Genomic DNA, 16,533 nt, shown 5'->3' with positions numbered 1-16,533 from the left:
GCTGCATCTGGTGTCCTTCCTCCGGTTGGCTCGGCTGTGCCGAGTTTGGGGCCGGGCCGGGCCGGGGCGGCCCCTCCCGTCCCCGGCCGATGCTCCTCCCGCCGGCTCTGAGGTCCTGGGCCCAAACCGAACCGAACAGCTCGGGGGAAAAATAAAAAGGAAGGATTGCTGTATTGCTCCCACGGTCTCCCAGGCCAGGAAAAGGGGGAAAAAAAAGCGAACCCAACCCTCTTGCCTAGGCTAACAAAGCCCAGGCTCGCTCAGCGGGCTGAGGGAGGGAGCCCGGTCCGCTCGGCGCCGCGGAGCAGCGGGCAGGGAGGCACCGGGAAAGGCCGCGGAGAGCCGCGGGCTCCCGGGGGCTGCAGGGGCATCGCTGGGCATGGAGCGAGGGCCGGGGAATGGGAAACTGCAGCGGGCATCGCTGGGCATGGAGCGAGGGCCGGGGAATGGGAAAGTGCAGCGGGCATCGCTGGGCATGGAGCGAGGGCCAGGGAATGGGAAACTGCAGCGGGCATCACTGGGCATGGAGCGAGGGCCGGGGAATGGGAAACTGCAGCGGGCATCGCTGGGCATGGAGCGAGGGCCAGGGAATGGGAAACTGCAGTGGGCATCGCTGGGCATGGAGCGAGTATCAGGGAATGGGAAACTGCAGCGGGCATCACTGGGCATGGAGCGAGGGCCGGGGAATGGGAAAGTGCAGCGGGCATCGCTGGGCACGGAGCGAGGGCCGGGGAATGGGAAAGTGCAGCGGGCATCGCTGGGCATGGAGCGAGGGCCGGGGAATGGGAAAGTGCAGCGGGCATCGCTGGGCATGGAGCGAGGGCCGGGGAATGGGAAACTGCAGCGGGCATCCCTGGGCATGGAGCGAGGGCCGGGGAATGGGAAACTGCAGCGGGCATCGCTGGGCATGGAGCGAGGGCCAGGGAATGGGAAACTGCAGCGGGCATCCCTGGGCATGGAGCGAGGGCCAGGGAATGGGAAACTGCAGTGGGCATCGCTGGGCATGGAGCGAGTATCAGGGAATGGGAAACTGCAGCGGGCATCCCTGGGCATGGAGCGAGGGCCAGGGAATGGGAAAGTGCAGCGGGCATCGCTGGGCATGGAGCGAGGGCCAGGGAATGGGAAACTGCAGCGGGCATCCCTGGGCATGGAGCGAGGGCCGGGGAATGGGAAACTGCAGCGGGCATCGCTGGGCATGGAGCGAGGGCCAGGGAATGGGAAACTGCAGTGGGCATCGCTGGGCATGGAGCGAGTATCAGGGAATGGGAAACTGCAGCGGGCATCGCTGGGCATGGAGCGAGGGCCGGGGAATGGGAAACTGCAGCGGGCATCGCTGGGCATGGAGCGAGGGCCGGGGAATGGGAAACTGCAGCGGGCATCGCTGGGCATGGAGCGAGGGCCGGGGAATGGGAAACTGCAGCGGGCATCGCTGGGCATGGAGCGAGGGCCAGGGAATGGGAAACTGCAGCGGGCATCGCTGGGCATGGAGCGAGGGCCGGGGAATGGGAAACTGCAGCGGGCATCCCTGGGCATGGAGCGAGGGCCGGGGAATGGGAAACTGCAGCGGGCATCGCTGGGCATGGAGCGAGGGCCAGGGAATGGGAAGCTGCAGCGGGCATCGCTGGGCATGGAGCGAGGGCCGGGGAATGGGAAACTGCAGCGGGCATCGCTGGGCACAGAGCGAGGGCCAGGGAATGGGAAACTGCAGCGGGCATCGCTGGGCATGGAGCGAGGGCCGGGGAATGGGAAACTGCAGCGGGCATCGCTGGGCATGGAGCGAGGGCCGGGGAATGGGAAACTGCAGCGGGCATCGCTGGGCATGGAGCGAGGGCCAGGGAATGGGAAACTGCAGTGGGCATCGCTGGGCATGGAGCGAGGGCCAGGGAATGGGAAGCCTGGCGGGTTGATGGGCCTGGTTGGAAGGAGCTGCCTTCTCCCCAAGACTGGATTCAGGCATTCCAAAACAGATGGGAGCCTCCGGGATAGGGTTTGGCACCCCAGAACAAACTCCGGTTTATAAAAGACTTTATTTCCAACCAGTTTGGCTGTGGTTGAGCAAGCGCCCCTCCCGATCATGCGCTGCTCCGCTGCTGCCCCCTTCCCTCCCTCCCTCCCTCGCTCCGTCCTTGGGGAGATGCTGTGCGGGGGTGGCTTTGCCACCTGCAGATGTCACATCAGATGTCACATCTGTGGTCCCAGGGCAGCTCAGTCCTGAGGGTCAGCGCTGCACGGCCGCCGGAACTCCTGCCCGTACTCATGGATCCACTTATTGGCCACTGGAAGGGACAAGGACACGGACCCCTGTCTGCTCCCTTCCCTCGGCACCTTTCTCTGATCCTGTGCTGCTGTCGGGGAACTTTTCCCCTATTGTGCAGGATATTTGTGCATTCCCAGCCCCTCTGCCTCCCTGTCGGTGGAGCGGTGCCTCCAGCCCCGGGGTGAGCCCTGGTAGCATCTCTCACCCCACTTGTCCCCGGCCAGGACGGGGCAGCCGGCGTGGAGGGTGTCCCCATCACCATTCCCGTTCCTCCGCAGGTTCCACCAGAAAAGAGCCGCATTCTGCGGAGCAGAGACAGGTTTGGTACCCCAAAACAGAGCTGGGATCCCCAAGAGTGAATTTTGGCACCCCAAAACAGATTAGGGAGCCCGGGGCTGGGGTTTGGCATCAGGAGAGGCTTGACCACAATTCCCTGCAGGAGCTGGGATACAGAGGGCAGTGCCCTCTCCCTTCCCTGCTCCCAGCAGTTCCACACGAGCCCTCACCTTGACCACAGGCACGCTGAAGTTGGCATAGATGAAAGCAGTGGAGCCTCCAGCCTCCACTGCACTCAGCTGGAAAAGGAGCAAAAACAGGAGCCTTGGTCCCCCCTTCCCTGTGGTGCTCCTTTGCACAGGGAAACTGAGGCACAAAACCTCCCTTGGGCCCCAGCTCTGTTCTCCCACTTTCCCACGGCACAAGCTCCTGCACATTCCACAGATGCTGGCACTTCCCACGCATTCCAGTGTTTTAGGGCTGCCCTCACCCATCCCAACCCCCTGAGGGCCAAGCCAGGCTCATCCCTCCAGGCCTGGAAACGAGGGGGGACTCACGTAGATCATGATTGTGGCGATCCTGTTGCCTGACTTCATTCTGTACAGGGGGCTCTTGGTGGACTGCTCCAGGAGGGGAGGTGGGCACGGTCAGTGCTGCCCTGACACAGCTCAGCCCAGAGGCCCCTCAGAGCTCTAAGCTGCCCCATGCTGTTCCCCCCTAGAAAATCCCTCCTTTTCCCTTCTTTTCTCTCCCTCCTTCCCTCCCTCCCCAGGCACCCACCCAGGGATCAACATCCCGGGACCATCCATCCCACCCCTGCCAGGGGCCGTACCATGGTGCATCACTAGGAACATCTCAGGGAATAACCTCGGGATCACCATGGGGACACCCCCAGGGACGTTCGGGGTCTTCCCTTGGGCACCATCCCAGCAGCACCATCAGGAGCATCCCAGGGCCCATCCCCAGGAATATCCCAGGGCCCACCCCAGGAGCACCCCAGGAGCCCCCCTGGGCGTCACCCCCGGTGTCCCCAGCCTGGCAGCTCCCTGACCGTGGCGTGGTCGAAGTGTGGCTCGTAGTGGCCTCCCAGGCCGTAGTTGACCACCTGCAGGTGCTCGGCGTAGGGCGGCCGCAGGTCCAGGCCGGTGAGGGCGGCCATGCGCCGCTCCAGCGCCCGCACCACGGGGTCGGCCGTGTCCTTCAGCCACGCGCTGCGGGACACCTCGCATCAGCCCCCAAATTCACCTGCAGCTGGGCTTCACCCCCAGGGCACTGCTGGAGGAGCCAGGCCTCCCAGCACGGCCCTGCTGCCACCCCAGAGGTGGCCACGGAGCCACGGGGGTCCCACAGAGTGGCTGGAGGACAAGGGAGGGGTGGCCGCTACCTCTTGCTTATCCGGTACTCGGCTTTCTGCTGCTTCTCCCCGGAGGCAACCACGGATCTCTGCAGCTGAGGGACACATGGGGGAGGCGTGTTGTCACGCATGGGGACCCTCACACCAAGCAGGGGCCGTGGTGGGTTTGTGCCAGCTGGTTGTCCCACCCCAAGGGGTCTCACTGGGGTGAGGGGAGCAGTGGCAGCAGGCAGAGTCACCAAGTCAGGCCTGGTTGGGAAGTGGTTTAGGTGCATCTGTGGACCTGGTTTCTTCCAAAAAGTCTTTTAGGGGACTCAAACGACTCACATGGAACTGGGGTCCTCATTCCCAGGGTCTCATCTAATCCAAGAGTGGTTTGGGTTGGAAGGGCCCTTCCAAGATCATCCAGTTCCACGCCCTGCCATAGGCAGGGACGCCTTCCACTAGATGAGGTTGCTCCAAGCCCCCTCCCATCTGAACTCCCTGGAGGAGGCTTTGGCCTTAAAACCCCTCCTATCTCTGCATTCACCCTGGATCATGATCACCCTGCTGCAGGAAAGGGGCATCCCTGGGGACAGGGAGGGCTCACCCAGGGCCCTGCCAACCCCTTGATAGTCTCAGCCTCAGCATCGGTGATGAAATCGTGGTACAGAGCCACGTGGGGCTGGGTCCGGACCATCTCCTTCTTGGCAGGCTGCAGGAGCAGGAAGGGGCTGCCGTTGGTCTCGTAGGAGCAGCTGAGGTGCAGGAGCTGCTCTGGGGCTGCCTGGGGAGGGAAGAGACCAAGGAGGGCGTGGGGAGGGGGACCCCAGAGGTGCTGGGGGACCCCGGCAGCCCTGGCAGTCCCACCTGTGCCCTGGGGCGCTGGCACAGCTCCTCGTAGGCGTCACGGCTCTGCAGGCGGGTGCTGTTGGGGCGCTGCAGGGGCCTGGCACTTGCCCCCATCCCCGTCTCCAGCAGCTTCTTGTACTTGGCCACGTTCCTGGACACCCTTTGGTTTCTGGGATCTGCTGGGGAGGTGGTGTCACCCAGAGGGCTGCGCCCCCATCAACCCCCTTCCCTGGCATGGGTCCCTGGAGAATTACCCCAGATGGGGACAAGAAGTGGGGTGAGGGAGGCTGTTGTCATGCAGAGGTGATGGGGACATCCCAAAATCTTTTCCCTCTTCCTGCTGCATCCAGGGTTGTCCCACATACCGTAGCGGAGAAACTCCCTGGAGAGGCTCAAGGCGTGAGAGATGTTTCCAGCCTGGGCGGGGGAGTGGAGACCCCATCAGCATCCATCCTCCCACCCACGGTTTGGCTCTGCTGGGCACTGGGCATGGGGAGGGGATTCATGGCTGTACCATGAAGTAGGAGAAGGCCAGATGGTCCAGAGCATCCTCCAGGCTGCTGCGGTCCTCCAGGTTCCAGCTGCCGTAGGAGAGGCGGAAGAGGCTGACAGCCTCCTCCAGCCATGCAATGGAGTGGTAATAGTCACCTGTGTCATAGGCCACCTGCAGGGCAACACGTCACCTGCACCTGACAGCTGGGCCACCCCATCCCACCCCATCCCATCCCATCCCATCCCATCCCATCCCATCCCATCCCATCCCATCCCATCCCATCCCATCCCATCCCATCCCACCCCGTCCCGTCCCGTCCCGTCCCGTCCCCTCCCGTCCCGTCCCGTCCCGTCCCATCCCATCCCATCCCATCCCATCCCATCCCATCCCATCCCATCCCATCCCATCCCACCCCGTCCCATCCCATCCCATCCCATCCCGTCCCGTCCCGTCCCGTCCCATCCCATCCCATCCCAACCCGTCCCATCCCGTATCCCATCCCATCCCATCCCATCCCATCCCATCCCATCCCATCCCATCCCATCCCATCTGTCACTTTCCTGTTGCCATCTCCATCCCCATTCCCTCCCACACCATCTCCATCCTGTCCCGTCCCTCCCTTTCCAGTTCCATCCCCACCTCAATCTCCATCCCTGTTTGCACCTGCGCTTCCATCCCACCCCATGTGAGGAAACCCCCGTGCCCGTCCCCGTGGAAGCAGCGCCCCGCAGGCTGGGGAAGCTTTGTGGGGGCCTGTGGGGCTCCCCCTGACCTTTCCCACGTGGAAGCAGTCGTCGGCAGAGAGGGAGGCGCGCCGGCCGGGGCTGTAGAGGGGTGGCTGCCCGGCTCTCTGGAAGACGCCGCTGGCCAGGCCCTTGACGCTCAGGGCGTACACGTCCTGCAGCCTCATCAGCGCCCTGGCCGCCCCCTCCAGGTCCTCGGCTCCAGGCAGCTCCTGCTCCACCTCCCTGAGCCCAGCATGGAGTGCTGCACGGTGGGACAGAGGTGGAGGAGAGCAGGGTAAATGAAATGATGAGGTGCAGTTGCCCTTATCAGCTCTTTTCCCTGGGGACCCCACATCCTGCTCCTCCATCCATTCTGCTCCCCCAACAATTTTCTTACTTCTCCACCCATTCCCCGGCCCCTCCATCTATTCCCTGGCCTCGGTGACAGGGGACACGAGGCTGGGCACCCTCCCCTGCTGGGTGGGTACCCTGGGTGTTCCTGGTGGCCTCGTCGCTGTAGATGACATTGGGCCAGTCCGAGTGGAGGCGCTTGATGAGGCTGAAGGCCAGCAAGGGGTTGTCCACCGAGGCCTCAGGGTCCTGGTGCAGTGCCTGGACCTTCTCATAGAACCTGCAAGGCAAACCCACGGGAGGGTACTTTGGTGCTGGCACCCCCTTTGCTGGGCAGCTTCGCCCCAGTGCCTGCTCTTTGGCCAAGGGACTGTGTGACCCAGCCCAAAAACTGGGTCTGTGGGGATGGCCTTGGGGATGCTGCAACATGGCTGGGGGGCCATGTCCCCCTCCTGGGGCACAGCTGGGGGAAGGGGGGCCTGAGCCATGTCCGGTCTCAGCTTCCCATCCTTCCACCACCCCCTGATTTAGGGCCACCCCCGAAAATTGGGAGCTTTGTGGAAGGTGGGGATGGGCTAACCCCTCCTCGCAGCCAGGGAATCACGCACGCCTGGGGCGGGGATGCGTGGCTGGAGGGGCGCGGGTGCGGGCGGGGGGTGCCGGTACCTGCGGAGGAGGCGCAGGCGGGAGCTCTCGTCGCGCAGGTAGGAGCGGAGCCGGCGGAGCAGGCGGCGCTCGGCGCCCAGCGCTCCCCGCACGCTCAGCATCGCGGAGAAGGTCTCGGCCGGGGCGGGGGGCGGCAGCAGCGCCAGCAGCGCCCCCAGCACCCCCAGCGCCCACAGCGCCCCCAGCGCCCCCAGGGCTCCGAGAATGCCCAGCACCTCCCGTGCCCCCCGAATCCCGAGCGCTCCAAGAGCGCGCAGTGCCTCCGGTCCCAGCAACGCCACCAGCCCCGCTCCCGGGATCCCCAGTGCCTCCAGCGCCCCTGCTCCCGGCAGTGGCCCCAGCGCCCCCAATGCCCCCGGTGCTCCAAGTGCCCCAGGGCACCCGCACCCCCCGTGCCAGCCGTGCCCCGAGCCCCAGCTCCCGCATCCGGCCGCCGCCGCCGCCGCCGGGAGAAGCGGGGGGAAAAGGGGCGGAGAGGCCCCGCCTTTGGGGGGAAAAGGGGTGGGGGGGCCCCGGATCCGCCACGCTGGCTGCGGAGGGCGGTGTGGGGCTGCTCCCCGTCCTGCTTGTCCCTGTCCCCATTCCGATCCGTCCCTACCCTGCTTGTCCCCACCTCGCCTGTCTCCGTCTTGCCCCGGCCTCATCCTGCCTGTCCCTGCCCTTTTCCCTGTTCTCCCCCGGCCCCATCCTGCGCCGTCCTCAGCTTCATCCTGCCTGTCCGCTCCTGTCTGTTCCCATTTTGCCTTCTGTCCTCATCTGGCCCCATCCTGCCCGTCCCCGTTCCATCTTGGCCCCATCCTGCCCACATCCTGCCTGTGCCCGTCTCGATTTGATCTTCTGCCCATCCTGTCTGCCCCCCTCCCGCCTCTCCGTGCACAGAGCAGCACCAGGATGGAGTGGGAGGTGCCGTGCTTGGGGCCATCCTGCATCCTTCTGGGGAAGGGCCAGCCCCGTTGGGATTTTCCCTGTATGGACTGGATTTCACGTGTTTTGGGAGAATTTTATTTGACAGCAGCACGGGGATGTGAGGTCTCTGTCACTGTCGGGACGCTACAAGCTGTTCCCTGTGGAGCAGAATGAAACACTCCCCAACACTCCTCTCCCCTTGGCCCCAGTCAAGATTCGAGCGCTTTTGCCCAGGGGGCAGGGAGAAACTCAGCCTAAAGCAGTCAAGTGAAGAAAGCAGGATAAAAAATGGTAAAAACTGGGAATCCTCTGCCACCTGCAGGAACACAGGAACTGGAATATTTTACACTAAACCAAGATTCCTGGGTACTTTTTCCTCAGGGAATCAGCTGCTCTTGCTGGCACCTTCTGCTTTTCAGCTGCTACCAGGTGAAAAATGCTGATTTTTGGGGACGCAGCGGCATTTCGTGTGCTGTGCTGGCATCCCCCTCGGCCAAGCCAGAGCAGATCCTCCCTCCACTGCCGCAGGTCACCGACAACATCTGACGGGTGATTAAAAGGCATAATTAAATAAAAGGTACACGATGTGTACAGGATGCCATGTCCCGGTGAGGTCTCGGCACTGCCGCGCTCGCCGGAGCGCTCGGGAGCGGCCGCGCTGCCTAAACCGCGTCTATTTTAGGGAGCCTTGAGCTCCTGCTCGCCGGAGGGCTCCAGGGTGAAGAGGCAGAAGGCGATTTCCTCGCAGGCGCTGCTGGCTCCGCACTCGAACAAGCACCCGAAGAGGCCTCCGGGGCAGACGGCCAGGTCGGAGTAGCCGGCCGGCCCGGCGTGCAGCACCCAGGGCCGCCGCCAGCCCGCCCCGTCCAGCGGCGAGGGGTTCACGTAGAGCCCCAGGTCGCGGCGGCGGTGCCGGTCGGTGGGGTGCGAGTAGAGCAGCCAGGAGGGCGCCGCGGCGGCGGAGCGGGCGAAGCTGACCACGCTGCCCTGGCAGCCCCGCGGCGGCTCGCCCAGGGCCGCGCACGGCGCCGGCCGCTGGAAGCGCAGCCCGCGGTCCGTGCTGAGCGCCACGGCCCGGCAGCCCCGCGGCGCCCGGGCGCTGCAGTAGAGCACGGGCGGCCCGGGGCCGCGGATCTCCGCCACCTGGCACTCGCCCGTCCGCTCGCCGCCCAGCAGCGCGCCCTTGTGCCAGCGGCGCCCGCCGTCGTCGCTGTAGAAGACGAGCGAGTGCTGGCGGGTGAAGCAGGGCAGCCGCAGGGCCCCGCACAGGCAGCCGTGCACGTAGTAGGCGTAGGCGGGCACCACCAGGCGCCCCGAGTCCAGCTGCACGCCGTGGCCCGGCCCCACGGCGAAGGTGGCCCAGCGGGACAGGTCGGCGCCGATGGCTTCGTCCGTCACGTCCCGCAGCGCGCCCCAGCCGCGGCCGCCGTCGGCGCTGGTGGCGAAGCAGAGGCGGGCGGCGCTGCAGCCGCTCCAGATCTGGCACCGCTCCGTCTTCCCCTGCTCCACGCAGATGCAGAAGAGGAAGACGGTGCCGCTCCTGGCGTCGTAGAGGGGACAGGGGCTCATGGTGCGGTGGCCGGGCAGCGTCAGCGCCGACAGCTCCTCCGTGGGACCCCACTGCCGGCAGGAAGGAAAAGGGGGCTCAGCCGCGGGAGTCCCCCGGCATCGCGCCCAGCTCGTGTTCCTGCAGCCCGCGGGTGTTTTACCTTGACCGAGGAGCCGTGCCGGCGGCCCCGCCGCAGCACCAGGTACTTGGCATCCTCGTCCCGGGCCGAGGAGCGCTTCTCGGCAAAGGCCAGGAAGGAATCATCCGGGGGCACGTAGAGCAGAGCCGGGATGCGGTAGGTGACCCCACCTGCCTGTCGGAACAGCGTCTCCGGAGGGAAAATGTGCGGGGATCCTGGTGGTGATGGCAGCGGTGGGGGGCTCTCCCCGCCATCCCCCTGCTGCTGAAAGGGTGGGAAAGTGAGACGTAAAGGGTTAAATCCCGGCAAAGGAGGGGGTGGCCCGTAAGGGAGGGATAGGGTTGAATGCTCACCTTGAGGCAGGTGGTGGCCTGGGACATGGTGCCGCCCTGAGGTTCCCCCTGGGACCTGAGCAGGGTGGGAGAGTGGGGTGAGAGCAGAGCCCCTCGGTGGGGTCACAGCCGCCCTCCTGCCCGTCTGTGCCGCTCCCCTGTACCGCACAGGCTCCCCTGCTTCACCCACGGTGCCACCTCCCGCTGCTCCCGAGGGCTGAGCACCTCCTGCCCCGCACCGGGACCCCCGAGCTCCCAGCGCCTGAAGCTCCCCCAGCGGCACTGGCCCGGAGTCCCTGTGCCCGTGCATCCCTCCATTCCCTTGCACCCCTCCCGCCTGGATCCCACTGGCACCCGCCATGTCCCTGCGCTGCGCCATGCCCTGACCCCCAGTGACAAATCCCCCCTCCGTGCATCCCCCTGCACATGTCCTGGCCCCCCAGTGACAAATCCCCCCTCCGTGCATCCCCCTGCACATGTCCTGAGCCCCGGTGGGCCCCGATCGCCCCCCGTCCACCTGCAGTACCCAGATTCTCGCCGTGTACCCCCCGACACCCCCAAGCCGGCTCCCCTACACCCCGGTGACCCCCCCCAATCCCAGTCCCAGTCCCAGTGTCCCTGCACCCCCCTGCAGCTCGCAAGCACCGAGCCCCCATCCCCTCGGTGCCCGGCCCCGCGCTCCTGCATCCCCCGCATCCCCGCATCCCCGCAGACCCCGCTCCTCCCGCCGCCGCCGCCGCGCCGGGGCCGCCCCGCTCCGCCTCTTCCTGCGGCTCCCGGGGCCGGGGGGCCGGGTCAGGCGCTCGGCGGGCCGAGGAGGCGGGCGGGGATCCCGGGAGCTGCCGGAACCTGGCGCCGGCGGGCAGCAGGGGCAGTACCTGCGCAGCTGTGAGCAGGTGATGCGCTCCTGGCTCCTGGAATGGGCAGGTGGAATGGTGGGATAGCAGGAGGAGATTGATGGTGGGGCCGCTGCCGAGGAGTCCCGACCTTCTCCCCGGAGCAGGCGGGAGGGAGCCAGGAGGGATGGAGGCAGGATCCTGCTCGGGATGCCAGGAGAGTCCCCTGCCCCTTGTGGGACAGGCGTGGCCAGGGAGGGCCGGAAAACCAGGAAGGTCCGTCTGGGGGCTTCTTGGGGTGAGGCAGCCAGGCCCAACCAGCGCTGCAAGGTAAAAGGAGGAGCCACCCTCATCCTGTGGCACCTGGGGACGAGGTTCGGGTGACAAGACCGGTGGTGCCACGGGAATGCCAGGATTCTTCCAGCCCTGAGGATTTTGTGAACTGGGATTCCCTCCCCAGGCGTGAAACACCCCAGAGACGCTCCAGGACACGTTTGATGTCTGTTCTTCCCTTTTATTGAAAAAACAACCCAAAAAATCTCTCTTTTAAAAAATGCCAGTTTATAGAAGGGACGCGTGGAATGGGAGACGCCAGAAGGGAACTGCGGGACAGACAGACAGACACAGCTTGGAAAATCTTCTACACTTTCTGAGAAGCTTCGTGGCTGAGCACACAGAAGTAGCATATTTGATTCTCCCCCCCCAACACATAAAAGGTTTTTATATAAAACAATCTTCTACCCCCACTTAGATAAATACAAAAATAAAGCAAACTGGTTTGCGAGGGGATGGTTGTTTCACAGAAGGGTTTTGTCCTGAACTCCTACCAGAAATGGAAAGGTGGGATTGGAAAAGGCCCCTGGACACAGAGCCATGTGATAAAGCACTGCCAGGTAAAGCAGGGACGCTGGGGCAGCATTGGTGATGTGTTTCCCCTCCTGAGGGCCCCCAAAATCCAATTTTGGAGTCCACCTCAGAGCCTGGAAGGCAGGCACAGAGACCAAGCTTAGCCATGAGCTGCAACAAATCTTGGGTCCAGTATTAAAATTCCTGCTTGTCCAAAATGGAATAGGACTTCAGGACAAAAACAGAGGCCATGATTTACTTTCTTTGCCATTTGACTTTATTGGTGTTACTTTAGCAGGCTGCTGGGAGGTGGCTGGGCTCTGAAATCATTTTGTTTTCCTCTCCAGGGCCAGGCTGTCGTGCAGCTTGGACACCTCTGGCTCGTAGGCCTCCATGACTAACGTCCCGTTGTTATCAAAGAACTTGGCAATGGACTTGGTGAACTCGGCTTCCCTCTGCTGCTTGGTTTTCCCGCTGATGAACGTCAGCTTCAGGGTGTACTTGTCATCAAACCTGTGGGAGGGCAGACACACCTCAGGGCAGGGTCCCAGGGGGACAGGAACCCTCAGAGCAGGGTCCCAGGGGGACAGAAACCCCCTCCTGTCTGGGGGGAAATCCCTAAAAACAGGGTCCCAGAGGGACAGAAACCCTCTCCTGTCTGGGGGGAAAAAACCCTCAGAGCAGAGCCCCAGTGGGGAAAACCCTCAGAGCAGGGTCCCAGGGGGACAGGAACCCTCAGAGCAGGGTCCCAGAAACCCCCTCCTGTCTGGGGGAAAATCCCTCCTGGGCACTGACAATTAACACAATTCAAGGCCTTTACACCCCACATTAAAAGAAATGAGCACCGGTGGCAGAAAGCCACTCGGGGCTGCTCCCATTCCTGGGCCAGGCCATGGATTTGGTGGAGCAGGATGGGTTCTGAGGAACAGGCAGGGCAGGGGTGCCCTGGAGCAGGCAGGTACCGTTTGAGGCTGGAGGAGAGCTGCCAGACGTCGTCAGGATCCATCCCCGCCGGGTCCTTCCTGTGGGCCACCAGGAAAATGCTCTTCTCCTTGTATGAGGTATAGATGGTCAGGATGCCCATCATCACAAAATAGGTGCAGGGAAGTTAAGGAAGTCAGGAAGGTGCAGGGAGAAGCAGAAATGAGGCAGAGGAGTCGCTTGGATCCCCTCAGACACCGTGGTTGAAGCACCTCTCGTGACATCTGGATTGCAAACGGTGTTTGGCTGACGCTTCATCAGTGTGAGAAATTAACTAATAAATTTAAACTTCAGTAATTTATTATTCACTCCCTGGAAGTGCCCAAGGCCAGGCTGGATGGGGCTTGGAGCAACCTGGTTTAGTGGCAGTGTCCCTGCCCATGGCAGGGGGTGGGAATGGATGGTCCCTTCCCACCCAAACCAGACTGGGATTCTCTGGCATTTGCTGGGAAAACTGGAGACTGGACAAACCACAGGAGGAGTTGCTGGGCATTCCCCCTAAGCACAGACTGAGCAATTCCTCTTTCCCATTTTTGGAATGAAGTAATTTCAAGTGCTGTGAGACAAGTTGCCCATTTGTTCTGAAAGCCACCCAGAACAGCCAGGAACAGGGAAATTCCTTAGGATCACAGAATTGCTTAGGTTGGAAAATGTCTCTGAGACCATAGAGTCCAACCATTCCCTCAGTCCAGGCCACCACTACTCCTTGGCATTGCTGAGCCTCATGCAGTGAGCTGTGGAGTGGATCCAGCCTGTGCAGATCCCTCTGCACAGAGCTGCTGGCAGAGGGATCTGTGGAATTTCCTCTTTCCCTTCTCAGTGTCTGACCTGTGGTATTAGGGAAAAGCAAACGTGTCTGGAACCAGACTGTGGATGGAACAAAAAAGAAAAGGAAGTCCCTCAGACCACCCGAATTTAGGGGCATTACAGCCAGACAGGCAGGAACTTTCCCATCACATGAAAACTGTCTGATTATCAGCTGATCTGCACATGGCAGGAAACGCAATTCCCTGAAAATGGGAACATCCAGAAAACATGGGGAGTCAAACCCGCAGCAGGCTCTGTGAAGGATATGAGACAACACAAAAGGCCAGGACGGGTTTGGATTCGGGAAAAGGGTGCAGGTAATCCCAAATGAGAGCCACGATGGCAAAGAGGCAGGAGATGGTGCAGATGAGGAGGCGCCCGTCGATCAGGCGGAAGTTCTCCACGTACTTGTACTTCTCCAGGAGCACCTGTGGGACAAACAGGCAGCTGAGCCTCTCAGGAACGTGCCACGCTGATTTTGGGAAGGGGGCAACCCCAGGGGGGCACAGGAAACTGAGCAGGAGGGTTGTGGGGAGTTAATGCCTGCATCGGGCCCCACAGGCACGTGGGAATCACAGGAGATGCCACCACAGACCCGGCATGGCTGTGGGCACAACCCACCCCAAAAAGCGGGGAAGGAAACCAGAGGGATTCCCAGGAGGGGCAGCTCAGCAGAGACAGAGAGCTCACCTTTTTGGCAGAGTCATCCAAGGAGTTTTTCACAGCTGAACCATCCCACTTGTCGATTTTCACTGGCTTGTCATCAATCTTCCACTGCAAAGGAAAGGCTGGAGTGAGGGCAATCCCATCCCAACCTGTTCCTGCCCTGAGCAGCAGGACAGGGGGCAGAGCAGAAGGCAAAGCTGCTTGGGAAAGCCTGGCTGGACAGAGGGGATCTGCCCCCAAAATCTGCCTGGGCAGCTCCTGGTGGGCTCCAGCCCACACACCTCGTCTCAGGCTGGATGTGGCTCTGGCAGCAGGTTTGGTTTTGCTTCCTCATTTGCTGCTCCTGCTGCCATCCCCAGGAAGGGACAGCTGGGCTGGATTCCTGCCTCTGGATGTGCTCCTGCTGTCCAGCCACACTGCTCCACATGCACTCTCGAGGGATGAGGAAAATTATGAGAACCCCCAACTACCTTGGTACAAGGGGGGAATTAAAAGGCACTAACAGGAAATTTCAGTTAAAGCCATTCTCTGGAATAAAAGCAAAGGACTCTGTCACTCTGCACATTCACATCTTCTGCAGGAACGGGTCCCTCCCCAGTAACAATTCCCAGCTTTTCCAAGGGCCCACCTTCCCCTGAACTGCATTACTGCCTGGTGACATGTCAGTCTGAGCCCTGAGTATCCTAAATCATCCCTTATTCCAAACGGGCCGGTCACTGGAGCTGGAATCTTAGCTGCCAGCAGAGCAACCCTCAGTTTCACTCCCGTCATTTTCCTGCTCTGGAAGCTCCCAGGCTGGATGGATGAACTACCAACCCAAAGAGCTCCTTTCCCTCCTCTGGAAGGAGCAAAACCACTTTAAAATACGATGCAAAACTTGATCTGCTTCCCCTGCAGCTGCAGAGGGAAAAGCCCAGCTATCCCCCAGGCCTGGCACGTGGGAATTCTGAGGCACACAGTGAATGTCACTGCATGTCCAGTTTTATGAGGCACAAAAGGATCTAAAAACCACAGAGAACTGGGACAGAGCTCTCACACTGGTGTATGGTAGCAAACATTTCAGGTGGCTGCTCCTGAAGCATTTCCTTCCAGGGTTAATTAGCACACAAGTTAACTGGAAGCCACAGCCTTTGCCCTAAGAGAATAGGGTCGAATTCTTTCCTCTATTTATTTTTGCTTTTACGAGCATCTACAGCATGGAGGGGGATGACCAGGGCTGAAGGGAGGAGGCTGAGGGAGGATTCTCAGGGATGAGGATGCTCAGGGATGAGTGGGGATGCTCAGGGATGAGTAGGGATGCTCAGAGATGAGGGGGGATGCTCAGGGATGTGGATGCCCAGGGATAAGGATGCCCAAGGCTGAGGGGGGATGCTCAGGGATGGGGATGCTCGGGGCTGAGGGGGGATGCTCAGGGATGAGGATGCCCAGGGCTGAGGGAGCGATACCCTAGAGTGAAGGTGGAAGCCCGGGGCGGGCGCGGGAGGGCGCGGGGCTGTGGGGGCGCCGCCCGGGGCCCCGGCCGGGCCGGGGGCCGCTCGGGGCGGCCGAGGAGCCCCGCCCGCCGTACCTTGTCCAGGAGCCCGTTCCGGCCGCTCTTGGCCGCCATCTTCTCGCCGCCTCCGCCCCCGCCCCGCGCGCGACACCTGGGCGCTCCTGATTGGCCACACGGCCGGAAGTCCGGACCCCTCGCGCCGCGCGGGACGCTGGGAAATGCAGTCCGTCCGCCCGCCACGCCCATGGCCTGCAGGAGGGGCTCCCATCATGGAATCGCAGGATTTGGGTTGGGAACGACCTTAAAACCCATCCAGTCGAACCTTCCAATGGATCAAGCTGCTCCAAGCCCCGTCCGACCCCAAAAGGGCTGCTCAGCCCTGGCACAGCTGCCCAGTGTGGGCAGTGGTGGAGTCCCCACACGTGGAGGGATTTAAAGCCCTGTGGATGTGGCACTTGCGGACATGGGTTAGCAGTGGCCTTGCAGCGCTGGGGGACTCGGTGACCTTGGAGGCCTTTTCCAGCCCTAACTATTCCATGGATCTATGACTCCAACAGGATACAGCAGCCCTGCTGTGTGGCTGAGCCACGAGAGGAGGATGCTGTTTATTCCTCCTTCATTAGACCTTTCATGTACAGCTGCCATGACAAGGAACCCTCTGTGTTCCATCGCAGGAGATGCCATGCTAAGCTAGATGGCCACTGGGGCTGATCCAATTTAGCTGCTCTGATGCAGGATATCAGTTTTATGGAGGTGGCAGAGGAGCTGGAAGTGGAGAAAGCACAGCTTGAGCATGTCCTGCTGCAGATGGCAGAGATGTGGACAGGATGGGAGAGCAGCACCTGCCTCTCCTCTCCTGCCCACATGGAAACATGGGCTCAGCTCTGCCAGGGTGCCACACAGATCCTGCTGGGCTCCCTGGCATCTACAGCTGGATTAACCCCAGCCCAAACCCAGCTGCTGGCAGATCAGCCTTGGATTAAAATGGGTTTTTCCCAGAGGAAGGGGGACATGGGTCTCTGAGTT

At 62.3% G+C, this 16,533-nt stretch overlaps 3 protein-coding genes across 6 annotated transcripts; all 3 read right to left on the bottom strand.

Annotated features, from left to right (window-relative positions):
• Positions 1 to 2,008: 2,008 nt before the first annotated feature.
• Positions 2,009 to 7,858, bottom strand: P4HA3 (prolyl 4-hydroxylase subunit alpha 3). Of its 3 annotated transcripts, none has more exons than XM_054518526.1 (13): positions 6,954 to 7,858; positions 6,425 to 6,567; positions 5,984 to 6,198; positions 5,233 to 5,382; positions 5,084 to 5,135; positions 4,737 to 4,897; positions 4,477 to 4,653; positions 3,918 to 3,982; positions 3,585 to 3,744; positions 3,091 to 3,153; positions 2,764 to 2,832; positions 2,463 to 2,559; positions 2,009 to 2,276 (listed from the first exon to the last, which is right to left on the bottom strand). In XM_054518526.1, the coding sequence occupies exons 1-13, from the start codon at positions 7,595 to 7,597 to the stop codon at positions 2,206 to 2,208; spliced, it is 2,067 nt and encodes a 688-aa protein (XP_054374501.1). In that variant the 5' UTR covers positions 7,598 to 7,858; the 3' UTR covers positions 2,009 to 2,205. The 3 variants fall into 3 exon arrangements, with proteins under 3 accessions (XP_054374501.1, XP_054374502.1, XP_054374503.1); XM_054518527.1 differs by having other exon boundaries at positions 4,737 to 4,894; XM_054518528.1 differs by lacking the exon at positions 3,091 to 3,153.
• An 81-nt stretch (positions 7,859 to 7,939) lies between these two features.
• NEU3 (neuraminidase 3) lies at positions 7,940 to 10,246 on the bottom strand. Of its 2 annotated transcripts, none has more exons than XM_036404216.2 (3): positions 9,901 to 10,246; positions 9,569 to 9,811; positions 7,940 to 9,479 (listed from the first exon to the last, which is right to left on the bottom strand). In XM_036404216.2, exons 1-3 carry the CDS (start codon positions 9,925 to 9,927, stop codon positions 8,538 to 8,540), a joined length of 1,212 nt encoding a protein of 403 aa, XP_036260109.1. In that variant the 5' UTR covers positions 9,928 to 10,246; the 3' UTR covers positions 7,940 to 8,537. The 2 variants fall into 2 exon arrangements, with proteins under 2 accessions (XP_036260109.1, XP_036260110.1); XM_036404217.2 differs by having other exon boundaries at positions 9,569 to 9,808.
• Positions 10,247 to 11,815: 1,569 nt separating this feature from the next.
• SPCS2 (signal peptidase complex subunit 2) lies at positions 11,816 to 15,692 on the bottom strand. Its single transcript, XM_054518532.1, has 5 exons — positions 15,583 to 15,692; positions 14,040 to 14,123; positions 13,618 to 13,777; positions 12,524 to 12,659; positions 11,816 to 12,074 (listed from the first exon to the last, which is right to left on the bottom strand). Exons 1-5 carry the CDS (start codon positions 15,619 to 15,621, stop codon positions 11,888 to 11,890), a joined length of 606 nt encoding a protein of 201 aa, XP_054374507.1. The 5' UTR covers positions 15,622 to 15,692; the 3' UTR covers positions 11,816 to 11,887.
• Positions 15,693 to 16,533: the final 841 nt, after the last annotated feature.

The sequence above is a fragment of the Molothrus ater genome, chromosome 2 (assembly GCF_012460135.2).
Source record: "Molothrus ater isolate BHLD 08-10-18 breed brown headed cowbird chromosome 2, BPBGC_Mater_1.1, whole genome shotgun sequence".
Classification (NCBI taxonomy): Eukaryota; Metazoa; Chordata; class Aves; order Passeriformes; family Icteridae; genus Molothrus; species Molothrus ater.
Note: the sequence above shows the minus strand (reverse complement) of the source record. Positions and strands in the feature narration are given on the sequence as shown.

What these genes read in the sequence shown, in the direction of transcription:
- SPCS2 (XM_054518532.1), bottom strand. Translation starts at nt 15,621, where the DNA reads ATGGCGGCCAAGAGCGGCCGGAACGGGCTCCTGGACAAG. An exon ending in GGAACGGGCTCCTGGACAAG is followed by an intron (nt 14,124 to 15,582) that starts GTACGGCGGGCG and finishes TTTCCTTTGCAG; the next exon opens with TGGAAGATTGATGACAAGCC. An exon ending in CTCTCCTCCAGCCTCAAACG is followed by an intron (nt 12,075 to 12,523) that starts GTACCTGCCTGC and finishes GCCCTCCCACAG; the next exon opens with GTTTGATGACAAGTACACCC.
- P4HA3 (XM_054518526.1), bottom strand. Translation starts at nt 7,597, where the DNA reads ATGAGGCCGGGGCAAGACGGAGACAGGCGAGGTGGGGACAAGCAGGGT. An exon ending in GGCCACCAGGAACACCCAGG is followed by an intron (nt 6,199 to 6,424) that starts GTACCCACCCAG and finishes CCCACCGTGCAG; the next exon opens with CACTCCATGCTGGGCTCAGG. An exon ending in CAGGGAGTTTCTCCGCTACG is followed by an intron (nt 4,898 to 5,083) that starts GTATGTGGGACA and finishes CCACCTCCCCAG; the next exon opens with CAGATCCCAGAAACCAAAGG.
- NEU3 (XM_036404216.2), bottom strand. Translation starts at nt 9,927, where the DNA reads ATGTCCCAGGCCACCACCTGCCTCAAG. An exon ending in AGGCCACCACCTGCCTCAAG is followed by an intron (nt 9,812 to 9,900) that starts GTGAGCATTCAA and finishes CCACCCTTTCAG; the next exon opens with CAGCAGGGGGATGGCGGGGA. An exon ending in GGCACGGCTCCTCGGTCAAG is followed by an intron (nt 9,480 to 9,568) that starts GTAAAACACCCG and finishes TCCTGCCGGCAG; the next exon opens with TGGGGTCCCACGGAGGAGCT.